The sequence below is a fragment of the Monodelphis domestica genome, chromosome 4 (genome assembly GCF_027887165.1).
Source record: "Monodelphis domestica isolate mMonDom1 chromosome 4, mMonDom1.pri, whole genome shotgun sequence".
NCBI classification, from domain to species: Eukaryota; Metazoa; Chordata; class Mammalia; order Didelphimorphia; family Didelphidae; genus Monodelphis; species Monodelphis domestica.
This window is the reverse complement of record NC_077230.1, coordinates 421630729-421650096: the sequence shown is the minus strand read 5'-3', so window position 1 is coordinate 421650096 and position 19368 is coordinate 421630729. Positions and strand designations below refer to the sequence as shown.

The 19368-nt window shown below is 48.7% G+C and overlaps 2 protein-coding genes across 5 annotated transcripts in view; one reads left to right on the top strand and one right to left on the bottom strand.

The window, feature by feature from the left end:
• Positions 1-1073, bottom strand: part of EML2 (EMAP like 2) — a 23011-nt gene extending 21938 nt beyond the window's left edge. The window contains exon 1 of one of the 2 annotated variants that reach the window (XM_056796329.1): positions 727-1073. In XM_056796329.1, coding sequence (XP_056652307.1) covers positions 727-847 — 121 coding nt within the window. In that variant the 5' untranslated portion in view covers positions 848-1073. The remainder of the gene's footprint in view (positions 1-726) is intronic. The other variant, XM_056796330.1, reaches the window with a different exon arrangement.
• The window catches only part of GIPR (gastric inhibitory polypeptide receptor), a 26298-nt gene extending 6930 nt beyond the window's left edge, over positions 1-19368 (top strand). Inside the window, exons 3-17 of one of the 3 annotated variants that reach the window (XM_056796336.1) lie at positions 6706-6827; positions 7351-7433; positions 8679-8793; positions 9048-9180; positions 9773-9880; positions 10674-10777; positions 10900-11003; positions 11405-11534; positions 11925-12084; positions 13101-13161; positions 13340-13409; positions 14021-14109; positions 14202-14340; positions 15156-15197; positions 15290-19368. In XM_056796336.1, the coding sequence (XP_056652314.1) occupies positions 8731-8793; positions 9048-9180; positions 9773-9880; positions 10674-10777; positions 10900-11003; positions 11405-11534; positions 11925-12084; positions 13101-13161; positions 13340-13409; positions 14021-14109; positions 14202-14340; positions 15156-15197; positions 15290-15475 (1389 nt within the window). In that variant the 5' untranslated portion in view covers positions 6706-6827; positions 7351-7433; positions 8679-8730 and the 3' untranslated portion in view covers positions 15476-19368. Of the gene's footprint in view, positions 1-6705; positions 6830-7350; positions 7434-8678; positions 8794-9047; positions 9181-9772; positions 9881-10673; positions 10778-10899; positions 11004-11404; positions 11535-11924; positions 12085-13100; positions 13162-13339; positions 13410-14020; positions 14110-14201; positions 14341-15155; positions 15198-15289 lie in introns of all 3 variants that reach the window. The other 2 variants (XM_056796335.1, XM_007492137.3) reach the window with 2 other exon arrangements.

The following is a 19368-nucleotide window of genomic DNA, read 5'->3' as shown; positions in this document are numbered from 1 at the left end:
CTTTTCACCCATTACCCTGATTGCCTCAGTTTCCCCAGATCCCACATCCATAACCTCTTCCAGCCCATCCTATGCCCTGCTCTTCCTAGGTCCTTGGCCTCCCTTTACTCTCCACAACCCCTCTGTTGCCTCAGTTTTCCCGAGTCCCCTGCTTTCGTCCTTCTAGTGTCCCCTGTCTTTGCCTCCTCCTGTTCCCTGCAGCCCCTTTCCTCTCCCTCAGCAAACTCTTCCTCTGGACTCCCTCACCTCTCAGTCCTTTCTTCCCCTTCAGCTCCCAGTGCTTGGCTCCCTCTTCTCTTCCCCAGATCTTTCCCTTCTTGGCCTCAGTTTCTCCCCAAATTCCCTCCCCACCACCGCCACCTTTGTGTCCTTGCCAGTGGGGAAGGGTGAAAGGGGAGAAGGGATGTAGCAACGACAGCCCTGCCCTCTCCCCTGTTGTCCTCAGTCTCTCAACCTCGAGGAACCCCCTTTGTTGCCTCAGTTTATCGCCAGGCTCACCACCACCACTGTGCCCGCCAGCCCAAGGCAAGGAGTGGTAGGAAAGGAAAGGAAAAGAAAATGAAATGGAGCTTTGCCCTGTCTTTCATCTCCCTTACACACACCCACCCCCATTTATTGCCTCAGTTTCCCCCCCCCCAGGCTCGCTTCCCCCAGTCCCATGGGCGGGAGGGTGACAAGGAGGGGGCAAAGAAGGGATGGAGCTGGGACCCCGAGCCGGGGACTGACCGTGGCAGAAGCGAAGCAGAGAGGCGGTGTCGTACAGGCTGGGGGGGCAGGCCGGGCCCGGCTCCCGCTCTCGCTCAGACATCGCTGCGATCCCAGCCCGGGCCCGGCCTCCCGTCGCCATAGCAACCAGATTCCCCCCCCCCCCCTTCCCGGTGTCGTTCTCCACCCCCTCCTCCTGAAACTACGGGCGTTGGGCTGCGGAGACTGGATCGGTGCCCCACACTACCTCAGACCCCGGGCTCTCCCCACCTCAGCCTGCTGATTGGCTGCTCTCCGGCCAATGGGGCTACAGCAGAGCCAGGGATGCTTAGAGCCAGGGGCTGCCCGGATCCCTAACACCTTCCCCCTCCCCCTCCTCGGGGAACCCCGCCCCCGCAGCCCTCCTTGCTTTTCCTACTTCGCTCCAACCCCCAAATCTTAGCCCCGCCCCAGGACACACCCTGTGTTCTAGGTTCCTGCCCCACCCCCACAGCTGCCTCCAGAACCCTCCTTCCCTTCGGCTCTTTTAGCTCCACCCCCTCCCTAGACCCTTTAGACCAGACTCCAGCTCTCCTCCTGGTCCTTGCACCTTGGTCCACTTACTTCCAAACACCTTAGGCTGATCTCCCTTCCTGCTCCCTTGGGAAACAGGTTTGGAAAAGCCGTGACTCGTGGCAGTCTTTGTCAAGGCCTGAGCGAAACCTGCCTTCGAATTCCGCCACTTAAGTCCTTTCCATTTCTAACACGCTGTCTTCGAACACCAGAACGGTCTAATAGCTCGTGAGACCTGCGAATCTGTCACCTCGATGTCTCGAAATCTTAGAACCCTAGAACATCGAGGCATTATACAGTCTACTCATAGAACCTTAGAACCTCAGAACGACAGAAACTCAGAACCCTAAACTTGGAAATCTTGGCTTAAAAACTGTATCACCTTAGAACGTCAGATCTTTATTTTAGCCCCTCTTCTGGACGATTCCCCCAGCTTGTACTTGCACTCAGAGCCTCTCAGAAGACTGCTGATAGTCCCAGATTTTGAGGTACCCTCATGGGGCACCTCACAAGACTATTTAGCATTCTCTAAAGTCAACAGTAGACACATGTAATTGATAGCAAAGAAATTTACTTTGAGGAAGAGGAAGAAGAGTGGTGATGGTCTCCCCATAAACCTGGGAGTTACCCTACAAAGACACACAACATCTATGTGAAGAGTTGCCACAGATTTAGTGTATATTGGGCAGGAAGGGAGGTACATGTGAGGCAATACCCATTGGGAATGGCATCTCTGAGGGGCAGGTTGCTCCACTGGGCTCCTACACTGGAATTAGCCAGAATGAATCCTTCTCCCTTGAGACCACTGTGTGCTCTCTTCTCTGCTGCCAGGGCTTTCTCTCCTTGAAACTGTTTCTTGCCCCAAGGGGTTGTTGCTTCTCTGTGTCTGTTCCTGTCTGTTCCCTGCTGGATGAGTTATCTCCTATCAGGGGGGTAGTCTGGATACTAAGAGAGGCTTCACTTCCCAAGTAGAGCTCTCTCTTGACTGCTGATGGCCAGCATGGTGAGCAGCTCTCTTTAAGGGTCTCCAGGGCCTTATGGCCCAATGAGCACCCCCTCATCAGGAATAGGCTTCTCTTCCAAGACTCCTCATGGTCAAGAGGTGATGAAAGGGGGTATAAGTCTCTTAGAACATTAGCACGTTGGAATCTCTCTGCACAGACTCCAAATTTGGCAATCTCAGAATCTGATCATGATGCAGTGGAAAGAGGGCTCCTTAGGGAGTCAGAGGACCTGGGTTCAAATCACTATTTTGCCACTAAATATTTGTGTAACTTTGGGTAACTGCACTGTCAAGTCATTCCCCCTCTGTAAAATGAATCCATGAAGATTAAAATGAAGAATAAACTCTAAGGTTCCTTTAGGCACTTGACTGGCGAACCCTGAAATTTCAGAACTGTCAACAATCAGAAGCATAAACACTTCAAAGTCATAAAATTTTTGAACCGATGGAACCTTAGAACCTCAAGCCCTCAAGGTTCTGTGCCTTAAGCTCGGAGGACGAGAATCGTAGAGCCTTACAAACACTGAATGTTTGAACAATATCCAAGAATGTTCTAAGAATTGCTGTTAGAGGTGATTGTCCACCATGGAACATCTCCAAGCATCTTAGAACCTCTGAGAAACTAGGGTTTGGGAGCTAGAAAAGATCTTAGACCTCTAGTCCAAGGGAACCTGAAACCAGAGAAAGGAAGTGACTCTTGAAGTCATTGAAACAGAGAGATCCAGGGGGAACTGGGTGGCTCACTGGATTGAGAGCCAGGCCTGGAGATAGGAGGTCCTGGGTTCAAATATGACCTCAGACACTTCCCAGCTTTATGGTCTGGGAAAGTCACTTGCCCCCCATTGCCTAGCCCTTAGGACTCTTTTGTTTTGTAACCAACACACAGTATTGATTCTAAGAGAGAAGGTAAGGAAAAGAAAGAAAGAAGAAAGAAAGAAGAAAGAAAGAAAGAAAGAAAGAAGAAGAAAGAAAGAAAGAAAGAAAGAAAGAAAGAAAGAAAGAAAGAAAGAAAGAAAGAAAGAAAGAAAGAAAGAAAAGAAAGAAAGAAAGAAAGGAAGGAAGGAAGGAAGGAAGGAAGGAAGGAAGGAAGGAAGGAAGGAAGGAAGGAAGGAAGGAAAGAGAGAAAGGAAGGAAGGAAGAAAAGAGAGAAAGGAAGAGAGGAAGGAAGGAAGGAAGGAAGGAAGGAAGGAAGGAAGGAAGGAAGGAAGGAAGGAAGGAAGGAAGGAAGGAAAAGAAAAAGAGAGATCCAAGCTGGACCTCCTTATTTCCATCGAGATGATCTTTCTGGCCCTGAGAGCTAAACCTGAGTTTTGGTGTATGCCCTTGGGAAGAGGAAGAGGAGTCAGCCTGCTTGTACACACACACTCAGAGGAGTTAGGGAAAAGAACCCAGGAACCCTCCTTCCTCCACCTGATCCAATATAAGGTCAATATCCTCTCCCCCCAATGGCCACCTTCGGATCTCAGGCAGACAGAAGCCCTCCGGGGGCCTGGCCCAGATCTTTCCTCATCATCTCTCTCTCTCTCTCTCTCCAGAGGCCAAATGCTGAGAAAGAAAGGTTGACTCCGGAACTGACAATATTTGCTCCCCGGCTTCAAGGGAGTCACTATGACAACGAAAGAATCTGGACTCCAGACTCTGAAGGAGATAGCCAGGCATAGAGAGGGAGAAAATTAAAAAAAATATATATATATATATATACACACATACATACATTTCTCTCTCTCTCTCTCTCTCTCTCTCTATATATATATATATATATATAGTAATTCACATATATTATATAAGATAAATATTATATTCTATACTAGATACATATATTAATATATATATAAAGACACAAAAATTGATTCCAAAATCAATATATATATGTCGAGAAATCGAGACAGATCCAAATACACACACGTCTCGAAACACGCATATGTCATCTATTCATTATGGAATAGATACGTACTAACAGAGATGTAAAAACATCTAAAGATCGCTACAGAAATATATGTGGAAATATGTAAAGATACAGAGACAGGCAGACACACAACTGAGTGAGGAAGTCAAAGAAAGAGAAAGCTAGAGACAGAGAAGAAGGTATGTAAAGAGAGAGAGTCAGCCAGAGCCAAGATCAGAGCCCCGAGGCTCCCTTGGGTGGCTCCCCCATCAGCTGGCATGCTGATCCTGGCTGCGAGTAGGGACTCCAGGGCCCTGGACATTAGTAGAGGTTTTGATTCCTCTCTTTAGCTCTCCTTCCCCTGGTTGTCTCCATCAATTCCTTTTCTTGTCTCGGAATGTGTGTCTCAGCATGTTTCTCTGTCTCCCACCTCCCTCCCGAGTTCCCCCCTTCAGCGGCGCCCTCTCATTGCTCTGCCTCATCGACCTTGCCATCTGCCTGGGCTCCAGGCCTCTGCCTCTCCCCCCAGGATCTGTTTCCTGTCCCTTCTGTCTCTTTAGCCCTAGGCCACAGCCCCCTGACTAGCCTGGAAGGCCTCAGGGGGGAAGGAGAAGTTCATTTAGGGGGGCCCTCAAACTCTAAGCCAAGAGAGAGAAGAGGATAGTGTGAGAAGGTCAGAGGAAGCCTGAGCCAGAGACAAAGAGGACCAAGAGCTCACAGAAACCTTCAGAGACAGTCTGGGGTAGAGACAGAGACAGAAGAAGCAGGAAAACGATGAAAGAGATCTCCTGGCTCTCCTCTCCTAACCTTACTGAATCCTAATGCAGTAGGAGAAGGAGGGCCTCATTGGGGCTCCAACAACTGAGTCTTAGATTTAGGGGTCAGCCCAACCATCTCCCCTCCACCTCTCCTCCTTCCTGTTTTTTTTCTTCCATCCATCTTCCATCCAGATTCAGGAAATAAGATTAAGAGGGATTTCACACTAAGCAGTCATTTTTTAAACCCTTACTTTTAGTCTCAGTGACAAGACAGAAAGGCAAGAACTAGGCAAATGGGGTTAAGTGACTTGCCCAAGGTCACACAGCTAGGAAGTATCTGAGGTCAAATTTGAACCCACATCCTCCTAACTTCAACTCTGGCTTTCTATCCACTGAGCCAGGTAGCTACATCAAACTAGGCTTCTCCTTACTCCACCCCAATACCAGGGTCAGGGGCTGCTGGGGACAGATATATATTCCACGGTGTCTTCTTTTTCTCCCTCTGTACTTCAGTTTTCTCATTTACCCTTTTGGAAACTCGGTTTCCTCTTCAGTGAAATGGGAAAATGGGTTCCTGATGGGCTGGTGTAGGTGTTCGTGAATATTCAAGACATTGAATGTGTATGAGTTATTTTGAAAATGAAGACAAAGTTTATTCTACTTCCCAGACCCAAGGACCACAGGGTGGGAAACAAGACACCCAGAAACAGGTCAATAGAATCAGAGACTAAAATAGAGACAAAATACTGGATGTCCCAAAAGACCATTCAATTTTCAACTTATTAAGGGCTTTTGGGGACACCTTGCATTTGTGTCTGTGGATGTTTGCAAATTTTCCATGAATTAAAAAAATAAAAGATCCTTGAGACCTTGGAAGCCCTGTAGTATAATGTATGGGTTGCTGTCCTTGGCGTCAAGAGGAATTGGGATTAAATCTGGCTGTGTGACTCTGGGTAATGTAACCAGCAAAAGACAAAATGACTGAAGAAACAAAGATTTGATCTTCTGAGCATGTCAATTTGTTAAGCAACGCATGCCGATTACCCAACAAATCGGGACGGAGTCTCCTCCTCAGTTTAGGACTGGACCCCAAATACATGGGTAGACAGACAAAAACAATTAGTCAAATGAAGCCAATTCGTTGAAATGAAACCATTCATTAGGTAATCTGATTTTGAATTAGATGAAAAATTAGGGACTCTCCAAATTGAGAGGGGAGAGAGAACAGGTACAATTCCTTGAAGTCAGGAAAAGAGGTGCTTCATTCCTCCCCAAGTGTTTGTAAACAATCAAAGGAACATGGAAACAATAAATGATTGATCCATATGGGGCCAGTTTTCAGATGGCATATGGGATGCCAGAAATGTTCAATTATGAGGAACCTCCTTGTATCCATCTTAGGATCTGACTGTGGTTCTGGTCACTTTCCCTTGCATTCTTGATTAAGGGTCTCTAAATAGCAGGTACAGGAAAATGTTCTGTTTCCCGGCCACAAAGGACTAGATTCAGGCATTACAATAAGGTTTTCTTCCAATTCCTACAACTGAATGAACTTTCATCACAATACAGAATTTGGACTGGACCCATAATTGAATAGAAAGAGAATTGAGCAAGTTCCAGAACTGAGTGACAAGATGGAGTCAGTGGGGGTCACTCAATTCCTACAATTAACCACTTGTTGTCCTGATCCCCTCAATTTTCTCCCAGTAAGTCACTTGACTTTTCTGGGCCTTTGTTGGACTTGCTGACCTTTAAGATCCTTCCCAGCTCTGAAATCTTTGATCTATCACTTCACAATAAAGCAAAGAAAAACAAGTGGAGAAACTGAGACCAAGAGAAAAAGGAGAAGAGGCAGAGACTGCAAGACAGTGAGAGGGAGACACAGAAAAAGGAAGGAGCAGAGTGGAGAGAAAGAAGCCCTATCGTGTTTGTTCTGCCTTGTTTTCCTTTCCTCTGTGGGAGACTTAATATGAAGGAGATACGAGATACAGAAAGGGAGATAAAGGCTATTTGAAGGGGAAGGTCCCTTCCAGCTTCCAAATCAAGAGAGAGAGAGAAAGGGAAGAGGGAGAGAGAGAGAGAGAGAGAGAGAGAGAGAGAGAGAGAGAGAGAGAGAGAGAGAGAGAGGAGAGAGAGAGAGAGAGAGAGAGAGAGAGAGAGAGAGAGAGAGAGAGAGAGAGAGAAGAGAGAGAGAGAGAGAGAGAGAGAGAGAGAGAGAGAGAGAGAGAGAGAGAGAGAGAGAGAGAGAGAGAGAGAGAGAGAGAGAGAGAGAGAGAGGGAGGGAGGGAGGGAGGGAGGGAGAGGGAGGGAGGGAGAGAGGGAGGGTGAGAGAGAGAGAGAGAGAGAGAGAGAGGGAGGGAGGGAGAGAGAGAACCCTGGATAGGTATGGGAGGGCTGAGCCTGTGACTGACTCCATGTGTGACAATGAGTGCTTGCACCCACCCCAGGAGGGGCGGAGCTCAGAATCCAGAGTCTGAAGGAGAGACCCAGAGGAAGAAGAGGAAAGCAACAGCCACAGGTGAGAGCACAGGTAAAGGAGAAATCAGATCTTTTTGTCTCTGCCTCTGTGTGTGTCTGCCTGTCTGCCTGTCTGTCTCCCTTGGTCTGTTGGTCTGTCTTTCTCTCTTATAGGACTGGGCTCTGTTCAGGACCTTAGGAATGACCTCATATCTTTTCTCTCCTCCATTGCCCCCACCAACATTCCTTTCCATCCCTTCTTCTGTCTGTCTCTCTGTGCCTTGGGGTCTGATGGGGTCTGGAGGGAAGTAGGAAGGTGATGGAGGGATGGAGGCAGAGGAGAACTGTTGGGACAAAGATGGAGCCACTTCTCTCCTGCCTTCGGATTCCTGCCTTCCTCCCTCCCACCCCAACCCCCCTCTAGCCTCCCAAAGTTTTGGAGATCTGATGCATTGCCAAATAAGAGGGAAGTAGATGGAGCCCCTCTTGAGGGAGGTGAGGCAAGGAGGGCAAAGCAGGAGTTCTGCAGGCAGGGAGCCTTGCCCATTCCTTCATCCTCAGGCTGGTAGGAGAAGTGCCAGAAGTGGCTTAGACAGGAGGGCAGATTACAGATTAGAAACTATCAAGCAAATCCTCAGTTGCTGTTGTGGATCTCAAAGCGTCTTCTGGAAACTCCAGAGACAGCTTGATTGGGGGAGGGGGTGGAAATCTGTTTCCTTTCCTTTTTCCTGACTGTAAAATGGGGATTGGAACGGCCTCTGTCTCACGTGGTTGTTAGGAATCAGGACCCGACCTAAGGTTTTCATGGGCGTAGAGAGCTGCTGGGGGAGAGAATTCTCTTTACCGGTAAAGGTTAGCTCTTGCTTTCAACTTAATAATAGTCTTGTCAGATTGTGTAGACTATAGCACTAAGATGTGAAGAGACTATTCAGAATAATAGAGCCAAGATTTGGCTGAGGCAGCATTTGAACTCGGTCCTTTCTGGCTCAAAAATCATCTATCCCTCATGTTACTGTGTGTGACCCCTATAAGATTGTTGAGGATCAAATAGAAAATGCTTTTTTTTTTAATTAACCCTTACCTTCTGTCTTAGAATTAATCCTGTGTGTTGGCTCCAAGGCAGAATAGAGGTAAGGACTAGGCAATGGGGGTGAAGTGACTTGCCCAGGGTCACACAACTAGGAAGTGTCTGAGGTCACATTTGAACCCAGGACCTCCCATCTCGAGGTCTGGCTCTTTATCCACTGAGCCACCCAGCAGTCCCCCATAACAAATCCAGAAGTGCTCCACAGGTTCCTTGTCCCCCTCATTCCCACAGTTCCAAGGCAGCCCTGGGGTCTTGGGCTCTGAAGACCAGATTCCTTCCTGTGATGTGGAAGCCTCCATCTCTCTTGATTCTCTTGCTGTCCTATTCAGTCCTGAGGAGCGCACAAGTAAGGGGGTGGGGGAGAGAGGCGATGACCCCTTAGACGCCCCCCAGGAGTGGAGTGGGGAGAGGGGTAAGAAGGGACTCTTCCTCCCAGGAGAGCAAATGGCGAGTTTCTAGCTTTGGAGGCGGGCTTGAGGGATGGGGGGTCCAGGGCACATTTCAGGCCCCAGGAGATGGAGGCAGGTGGGATGGGGAGAATTTGAGGCCCCACAGCTAGCGTAGAAGCTCCAAGAGCCCTTCCTCCTCCCTGTGTCCCAGGGGGCTGGGGAGGACGGGACTTCTCCACAGGCCAGCTCTCCGGGAAGTACAGCCCTCGAGGAGCTCCAGCGTCGGTGGGCCCAGTACCGGGATCAGTGCCTGGAGGATCTAGCTGCTGTCGAACCCATAGCAGGTGAGCCGAGGCTCCCCATGGACAGAGAAGGGGAAGAGTCACGTCTAGACCAAGCCACTGCTCTGAAGTTGAGATGCCCCAAAGGGATTTAACAGATTGGCGGACGGATGTGGATGGGTTTGGGCAGAGAGTGAAACATATGTGTTGGAGGGAGCAGCTGGGTGGCTCAGTGGATGGAGAGACAGACCTGGAGATGGGAGGTCCTGGGTTCAAATCTGGCCTCAGACACTCTCCAGCTGTGTGACCCTGGGCAAGTCACTTGACCCCCATTACCTAACCCTTCCTGCTCTTCTGCCTTGGAACCAATACACAGTATTGATTCTAAGATGGAAGATGAGGAAGTATTTGTGTCAGAGAGGGAAGGTAGGAAGGGATTGGTGAAACGTCTAGGGTGGGCATTCCATGGGGCAGACATTTCCCAGATTTGGGGGTCACGCTTGTGAGCTAAGGAATGAAGGAAGGGAGGAGGCAGTCAGGAGCAGCCTTTGGGTTTTATGGATGGAATGAGGGAAGAATCCCCCATTCTCTTCCTCTCCCTTGAGGGAGCCTGAGAAAAGAACATCTTTGCCCCCTTTGCCCCCTCGTCCCTCAGGACCTACCTGCAATGGAACCTTCGACGAGTATGCCTGCTGGCCCCACTCAGCCCCTAACACCACGGCCAGTGTCCCCTGCCCCTGGTACCTGCCCTGGCACCAGGAAGGTGAGGATCCCCTCTGGGAGAATAAGAGAGGCTCTCTCTGAGTTTGGGGCTTCCTCGATTTCCCTCCTTCTACCCTTTTCTGGTTTCTCTGTGTCTCTTTGTGCTTCCGCCTCTGTCTTGTGTGTATGCAAGTGTCTGGTCTCCATCTCTCTCTATTTCTTCCCTATCTCCTTCTCTGTGTTCTCTCTGGCTTTCACTGTGTCTCTCCTCTCTGTGGTTTGGACACATCGTGTCTTAGTCCATCTCCATCCCTGTATTTCTCTGGTTCCTTGACTCTTGGAAGGTCTAAGAATTATCTGCATCTCTGGTTTTCTAAGCCCAAGGCCTGGATCTGCCCTTTGCTCCCTGTGAGACCTTGGGAAAGTCACTCCTCCTGGATGGGCCTCAGTTTCCCCCTCACCCTTATATATATAAAAAGAGGGATTGGCTTAGATGGTTTCTAAGATCCCTTCCCATCTATGTTCCAGTGGGCCTTAAGATCTAATGCCCTGGGTGGTAAGGAACCCCCAGGTCTGACATATTAATATTGTGCTTTCCTTTTCCTGTGAACTTCTCTGGGTTTCTGTCTAGACTGGTACAAGGTCTGACTTGAAGTCATGAAGACCTGGGTTCAAATCTTGCCTCAAAACTATGTGACCCTGGCCAAGTCATTGAACCTTCTAGGTCTTAGTTTCCCCATCTGAAAAAGGAAGAAGAGGCCCCTTCCGTCTTGAAATTTATGATCCTGTGATTTCTCTTTGGTTATCTAGGTGCCCACCCCAACGTTACACACTGTCCTCCATCTTTTCCTCAGTGACCAAGGGCTCTGTGCTGCGTCTCTGTGGGGCTGATGGGCAGTGGGGACGCTGGAGGAGCCATTCCCAATGTGAGGCACCAGAGGGAGAGCGGGTCTTCCAGGTGAGATGGCAACTAGGCCTTTCCTTAGGGGGATTCTGGGAAAATCTCACTCTCCTCTGGGGAAAATGCCCCATCGGTCTCCCTGTGGTGCTCCGACCTCGGGGGGGGCTTCCTTCCGGCAGGGCCAAAGGCTCATCCTGGAGAGGCTGCAGCTGGTGTATACGGTGGGGTACTCGCTCTCCCTGGTGGCCCTGCTGCTGGCTCTGCTGCTTCTTAGCTCCTTCAGGTAAATGGTCCTGGGGAGACCCCCGGCCTGAAGAGTGGGGCTGGGCCTGCAATACTGGGGGGGAGTCTTCAAGCATCTGGAGGGACTGAGTACTCTTGTTCTTGACTGGCTCTGGAGGGGAGAACTAGAAGGGCTAGGGGGGACGTACACGGATCTAGGCTCCATGCCAGGAAAATCTGGCTGACGGAGAGCCGTCCGTCTTGGAGCGAGTGGATTCTCCTCTCGAGCCAAAGATGTGGCGACCACTCTTCGGGCACTGGTGGAGGGTCAGCCCGGGCACACTTCCTTAAGGGTAACTAGAAAGGAGGCATATGGGAGCACGAAAGAGGGGCTGCTCGGGGAAAGCAGATTTGGTGGCCCATGGGTAGCTCAGCAGATTCTGGCACGATCCATCCCTCCAGGAAGCTTCGATGCACCCGAAACTACATCCACGTGAATCTGTTCGTCTCCTTTGTCTTTCGGGCAGCCGCCATCCTTACTCGGGACAAACTACTGCCCACCTTGGGCCTTCGCACTGGACACCCAGCTCAGGTGCTCCCTCATCAGGCGAATTCTTGGTTCTCCCTTCATTCCCCCTTTTAGTGTGTGCCCAGAGCCCGCAGTTCTCTTATGCCAACGTTCTAGGTTCTCTCTCTCGTCCAAGGAGCTTCCTAGCCGTGACGTCTAGGCTTTATCTTCTGACATTCCATGCTCTGTGGCCACTGGACTCTACCACCCTCTCCCTACCTGCCTTGGCCTGCTCCCCACTATTTGACTGCTCACACTCTTGTCTCTTTTCCTCTCCCTAGACCGGGACTAGAATGGGGACCTTCATCAAGGGAGAGAGCATCTGGTTGATGGGGGGCTGGGGGAGACGGCTGGTTATTGGAGGAGGGCTCTCTCCTGGGAGGTTTGGCCGGCTTCTGATCTTCCCACCTCCAGACTCTTGCCACTTGCCGAGTGGCCCAGATTGTGACTCAGTATTGTGTCAGTGCTAACCACATGTGGCTGTTGGTGGAAGGCGTGTACCTGTACAGCTTGCTGGTGCTCACGGCCTTTTCAGAGGAGAGACACTTCAGATGCTACTTGTTTCTTGGCTGGGGTGAGTCTTACACGGCACCTCCTCACTCTAGAGACCCTTCCACCTCTCATTCCAGGCAGGCAACAAACATTTTTAACCCCTTCCCTTCCCTCTTACAAGCAATACTGTGTACTGGTTCTGAGGCAGAGCAGCAGTAAGGGCTACGCAATGGGGGTGAAGTGACTAGTCCAGGGTCACACAGCCAGGAAGTACCTGGGGTCAAATTTGAACTCAGAACCTCCCTTCTCCTGGCCTGGCTCTCAGTCCACTGAGCCATCTAGCTGCCCTCTAAACATTTGTTAAGCACTTTCTGTGGGTGGGAGCTGTGCTACATCCCGAGGATACAGAGGCAAAAAGTAGTCCCTGCCTTCGAAGAGGAACCCTTCAAATGGAAAAGACAATATGTGAATAAGTGGAGAGAGATACAGAGACACAGAGAGAGACAGACAGAGGCAGAGGCAGAGAGAGACAGAGAAAGAGAGAGAGATCAAGACAGGCAGAGAGAGAAACAATGACAGAGACAGACAGAGGAGACCGAGACAGAGTCAGAGACACAGAGTGACAGTCAGAGAGACAAAGAGAGGCAGAGATACAGTGACAGAGACAGAAAGAGACAGTGACAGAAAGAAACAATGACAGAGACAGACAGGAGACAGAGTCAGAGAGACAGAGACAAAGAGACATACAGAGACAAAGGGAGAGACAGAAAGAGACAAACAGAAACAGAGACAGAGAGAGACAATGACAGAGACAGAGAAAGAGACACACAGAGAGAGAGACAATGACAGAGAGAGACAGAAACACACAGAAAGAGACACACAGAGAGTCAGAGGCAGAGAGGGAGAGAGACAATGACAGAGACAGAGACAGAGCGGCCCAAGGCTCCCTGAAAAAGAGAGTGTCTAGGGCTTCGCCAGGGTTTTTAAGTATTTCACGTTCCCTCTCCTTGAAAAGCTTTAGACTCCCCAAGAGCCCCCATCTCTCGCGGGAGGGGGTCCCTGGCTCGTGACCTCTGTGGGCATGGCTGGTTTTCACAGGGGTCCCTGCGCTCTTCGTCATCCCGTGGGTCATCTCTCGCCACCTCTACGAGAACACGCAGTGAGTGAAAGGTGGACGCCAGGAGGCGGAGCTAGCAGGGAACGTGGGCGTGGCCTGTTCCGGGGCGACGTGAATGGATGTAGTGGGCGGGGCTGGGAAGGAATGTGGGTGTGGCCTGTCTGAAGGCGGGGCCAGAGAGGACGGGCTAATCAGGACCTTGGAGAGTTCCTTCTTCCAGGTGCTGGGAACGGAATGAGATCAAGGCTATCTGGTGGATTATCCGCACACCCATCCTCGGTACCATCTTGGTATGATCCCCATTCTCTGTTCTGCCATGGGCCTCTTCTCTGAATTTCGTCTCTCTCTTACAGAGGGAAGGTGTCTGTTCCATCCTCCATCCCAACCCAACTCCCTAATTCAGAGTCCCTTCCTCAGAGCCTATGTTGGTTTCCCACCTCTTCCAGGAAGCCCTCCTTGATGGTTCTATTTTTCTAGGTGTCTTCCCTCTTGGCCTCTCATTCCTGACTATATGGGCACCCCTCTCTGAGACTGGAGCACCCAACATTCCCCAAGGTTCCCCAAAGCCTCATATCCCTAGGCTTCCTCCGTTAGCCTCAGTGCTAACTAGTGAGGGGCAGGAAGAGAGGAAGAAGCTAATAAATAGGATGGCTAGATAAAATGGACTTTACCATTCTCAGATTCTGTGTTCAAATTCTAGGTTTAATCCTCCAAAGTTGTAATGATCTAACATTTTATGTTCTTGAATCCCAACTCTCCACAGTGCTAATATTTTAAGTTCTAACAGTCTATGAGTCTGGAACCTCCTTTCTCTAGCTTCCTACTTGATTTCAAACCCTAACAGTTTTGCCCTCTCCCCCTAGCATGACCCTTCACTACATTTTCTCACTCCACTCTTCAGATTAATTTCCTTATCTTCATTCAAATTCTGGGCATCCTGTTGGCCAAGCTGAGGGCTCACCAGATGCGTTGCCAGGACTACAGGCTCAGGTTGGGGATGGGGAGACCTTGGGGTCAGTGAAAATTTCCATTGGGGGAGGGGCAGAAGGACTCTGGGGATTCATACTCCCTCTATCCTCTAGACTGGCCAGGTCCACACTGACCCTGGTTCCCCTCCTGGGCATACATGAGGTGGTGTTTGCACCTGTGACAGAGGAACAAGCAGAAGGCACCCTTCGCTACACCAAACTGTGCTTTGAGATCTTCCTCAGCTCCTTCCAGGTAGGGTACTAGGGCAGGAACTGTCTCAGTTCCACCCCAGATCCACCATCTGCCACTCCTGCCCTTTGGACCTTCAATCCAATCTTGACTTGGTTTTGTAAATTCCTTTGAGAAGGCTTCTCAGATTGGACTTTCCTCACTCCCATCAAGGCTCCAAGTACAAAGAAAGCAAAAATGGCCAACCCTGAAAGTCTGGCTCTAGAGTCATTTAGCCTACACCTCCACATTTTACAAAACTTGGGCTCTGAAAGAGGAAGGCACTTCCCTAGTAGCATTGGTGCTGGCATTCAGGCCCAGATCTGAGGACTTGCTCACCCTTGCATATCACCTTAGAGCCAGCAATGCCATCTAGCTCACATTTCTAGGCTCATAAAGTTTTAGCACAAAAATATAGGGCATGCAAAGATGATCAGCTTAGTCCATGGAGAGAATGTAAGCAGTGGTGGTGAACCTATGGCATCGGTGCCAAAAATGGCACACAGAGTGCTGTCTGTGGGCATGTGTCACCCCCCCCCCTCCAATTTGTTACTAGAAAGGCAGAGGGACTTGGGCAGAGCTGCTACCTTCTCCCTTTCCACCATGCCTGAGGGCATTCCTCACCTCACTACTACCAATGAAAGTGCTTTCTCCTTCCCTCATGTGGGGTAAGGGGGATGGCCAGTACTCAATCTGGGAGCATGAGGCCTGGAACACCATCTTTAAAAGGTTCTCCATTACTGATGGTTCGGAAGTCCTGGCCTTTTATTTAGGAAAGGGCTCATGCTTCCAGAAAGATTTTCCATTCATTCAACCTCTTCTCTCCCCCTTCTCTCCAGGGCCTTTTTGTCAGCATCCTATTCTGTTTCATCAACAAAGAGGTATGAAACCCCCAGATCCACTATGATCTTCTTCCCCAAGGGAGGCCAATTGGTAATGGCCGTGTCCTTTCCTTGCCCCTTGACTGCCACAGGTACAAGCAGAGATCCAAAAACAATGGCAACGATGCCAGCTGGGCCAACGTCTATTGAACGAACAACGCTTGTCCAGGAGCTGCCAGACTTCTGGACACAGGGCTGCCCCCTGCCTCTCCATCTCCAGCAGGACCCTGGGTGGGGAGGGAGAGGAGGCCAGTCCAGCCTCTGAGAGCTCCTGCTAGGAAAGGCTCCAAACACTCTGTAGGTCCCAACATAGAATCAGAGTGTTGTGTTTTTTGCAAAAATATAATAATGGCAACAATCATTTCTCCAATCCTGGTTTGGGGTTTGTAGAGTTCTTTCCTCAGCACAGCCTTAGGCTGGGAATGAAGTTGTTTATCCTTGATTTCTAGAGGGGGAAAGTAAGGATCCAAAAGGCTACACGGCTTCATCAGAGGTACACAAGTAAAATAACTATGAACGGCTAAGGACAGGCAGGGGCCAGGGGTGTATGGCAGAGTAGAATTATGAGATCTGGGAGCTGCCAACATCATCCAATCCAACCTGACCCTGAGCTAGGGCTAGGAGGCCCCTCTCTGGCATCCAGTCTCCTGCAGGAAACTCGCTGCAATCCTTTGTCCCCTCTCCCACTCTGGCAGTGTTAGAGCTCATTATTAGGAAGTTCTCTCTTTGCACACTGTTGTTAGAAGACCTGAATTCAAGGATTCGTTCTGCTACTGACCCTTTTAAAAAAACAAACCTCTTACCTTCTGTCTTAGTCTTAATTCTAAGGCCGAAGAGTGGCAAGAGGAAGAAGTGACATGCCCAAGGTCACACAGCCAGGAGCCACGGACTTCTTGTGTGACTTTAGAAGAGATCTTTCCCATTCTCTGGGCCTCAGTTCATCCATGTGTGAAATGACAGGGTTTGGATATCAAGTCCAAACAGGAATCCCTGCCCTCTGGGACCAAGCTGAACAAGGCCTTCAGACAGCAGAAGACAGAGATTGTCATATGATCACACAATTTCAGAGCTGAAAAGGACCTCAATGACCAAACACTCCAATACTTCCTCATATAACAGAATGGACAACTGGCTTGGAGACCTCCAAAGAGGGCCGAATTCACTGCCTTCCAAGGCTGTCTACTCCAGTTGAGGAAAATCAAGCCAACATCTTCCTCTTTGTGACTCCCTCCAGCACCAACCACACACAGCAGGTTGGATCCCTCTTCCATTCCTAGGATAGATTCCAGGGCTTGAAGAGAGTCACCATGTTCTTCCTGAACCTTCTCTTCTCCAGAGTAAAGATCCTTGGATCCTTCAACCCCTCCTTATCTGGCATGACCTGGAGCCCTTCCCCCTTCCCCCTAGAAACTCCCTGGCTCATCAGTGCCCTTTGTAAATTGTGGTGTCCACAACTGAATGCCCCAGATGCAGCCTGGCCAATGAGAGAACAGCAGGAAGAGCAGCATCTCCTGGTTCCTGGAAGTTCTGGCCCAGGATCACATTAGTTTTTTGGGTTGCTGCATCAATCACCCTGTAGAATTACACTGAGCTTTCAGTCCTCTGAAATTCTTCATGTGAACTATGGAACCTCCCCTCTCCTGCTCGCTGCTTGAGAAGTCAGTTTTTGACCCCCTGTCAAAGTCTTGATTTTTATCCCTTTTCATCTTAGTCATTTCAGTCCAGTTTTTGTAGACTCACAGATTTAGAGCTGAAGAGACTTCAGGGACCCTCTGGTCCCAACTGACTCATTTTACAGATAAAGAAACTGAGGCCTAAGGGGATCAAATAACTTGCCCATGGCCCACATAGGTGGGATTTGGATGAAGGTCTTGACTCCAGATCCAGAATTCTTTGCATTGTCATGTTAGCCTATCAAGATCTTTTTTGGATTACTGATGCTCTCACCAACTCTTCCAGCTTTGGAGCATCTGAAAGTCTCATTAAGATGCTACTTATGCTTTTTAAAACATACATATTTGGGGCGGTTGGGTGGCTCAGTGGATTGAGAGTCAGACCTAAAGATGGGAGGTCCAGGGTTCAAATGTGACCTCAGACACTTCCCAGCTGTGTGACCCTGGGCAAGTCACTTGACCCCTACTGCCTAGCCCTTACCACTCTTCTGCCTTGGAACCAATACACAGTAGTGATTCTAAGATGGAAGGTAAGAGTTAAAAATATATATATATTTACCTTACAAATACTGATTCTAAGACAAAAGAGCAACAAGGGCTAGGCAACTGGAGCTAAGTGACTTGCCCAGAGCTAGGAAGTGTTTGAGATCACATTTGAACTCGCACCCTCTGGTCTCTAGGCCCAGATTTGTTCACTGAGTCACCTAGCTGTCCCTTACCTACACTCTTATTATAAAAGTCACTGACAAAAACATTCAATGGCACAAATCCTGGGGGCACTTCAGAGGAGATCTTTTTGTGAATTAACCTTAAATGTTCAATGACTGCTTTCAGAGCCTGCCCATTTAACTCTACGGAAGGCTCCCTCTAGCTGTGGCATCGCCGGGCCCTCCTCTCTCCATCTTTTCCACAAGAATATCAGGAGAATCAGTTGAATGCTTTGATACAACTTTCCTAGGTAAACTTATCTTCAGCATTCCCCTGCTGTATCAGCTTAGTAACATTGTCAAAAAGGCAAATAAAATTAATTTTGAATGGCCTGTTCTCAAGAAAGCCACCTGGGCGGCCCTTTAATAATCCTCCGTTCTAGAATCTCTACCAGGAGCAGGTCAAGGTCGCTGGCCTCTTGGTTTCCTTTTGGAAAATCCAGAAATTTGATCTTCTTAGTCTGGTGGTTCCTCTTCCCACTCCTGGGTCTTCCTGAGTTCTCTGATGGTGGTGCCACAGGCGTACCCATGAATGTAATTCATCTGGGTTAGCGCAGACTCACCAAGGGTGCCCATTCTCCCAACTTGAGCATCAATCAATCCCTTGGTGTTTATACGCATTTTGAACTCATCTTGGTATAGTGTGTGAGATACTGATCTAAACCTAATTTTCCCCATTTTTTCCATCTTTCCCAGTAATATTTGTCAAATAATAAGTTCTTATCCCCAAAGTTGGGATCTTTGGGCTTATCATAGACTGTCTTACTGAGGTCACTTACCCCAAGTCTATTCCACTGATCCTCCTTCCATCTCTTAACTAGTACCATTTTGTTTTGATGACCCCTGCTTTATAGTAGTTTAAGATCTGGCACTGCTAGGCCCTCATCCTTCACATTTTTTTTTCATTGGTTCCCTTGATATTCTTGACCTTTTGTTCTTTTAGATGAACTGTTATCATTTTTTTCTAATTCTTTTTTTTTTTTAAACCCTTACCTTCTGACTTGGAATTAATACTGGGTATTGGTTCCAAGGCAGAAGAGAGGTAAGGGCTAGGCAATGGGGGTCAAGTGACTTGCCCAGGGCCACACAACTAGGACGTATTTGAGGGCAGATTTGAACCCAGGACCTCTTGTCTTTAGACCTGACTCTCAATCCATTGAGCCACCCAGCTGCCCCTAATTCTTTCTAATTCTTTAAGTTTTTTGGTAGTTTTATAGGTGTGACATTGAATACTTAATTTAGGATTGTCATTTTTATTAAAGTAACTTGTCCTACCCATAAGCAATTAATGTTTTCCCAATTGTTTAGAACTAGTTTTATTTGTGTGAAGTGTTTTGTAGTTGTGTTCATTGAATTCCTGTGTCTGTCTGGCAGACAGATTCCTAAATATTTTCTATTGTAGAGGGTAATTTTACACAGTTTCTCTTCCTAACTCTCGCTGCCGAGTTTTGTTGGAAACATAGGAATATTGAAGATTTATGTGGGTTTGTTTTGCATCCTGCAACTTTGCTGGAATTATTTCCACTAGCTTTTTAGTTGAATTTCTCAGATTTTCTATGTCACATTACCTGCAAAGAGTGATAGTTTACTTTCCTCGTTGCCTACTTTCATTCCTTCAGTTTCTTTTTCTCCTAGAGCTAAAGCTAACATTTTGAGTACAGTATGAAATAGTAGTGATGATAATGGGCACCCTTACTTCACTCCTGATCTTCTTGGGACAGCTTCTAACTTATCCCCATTGCAGATGATACTTGCTGATGGTTCTAAATAAATACGACTTATTAAGAAACA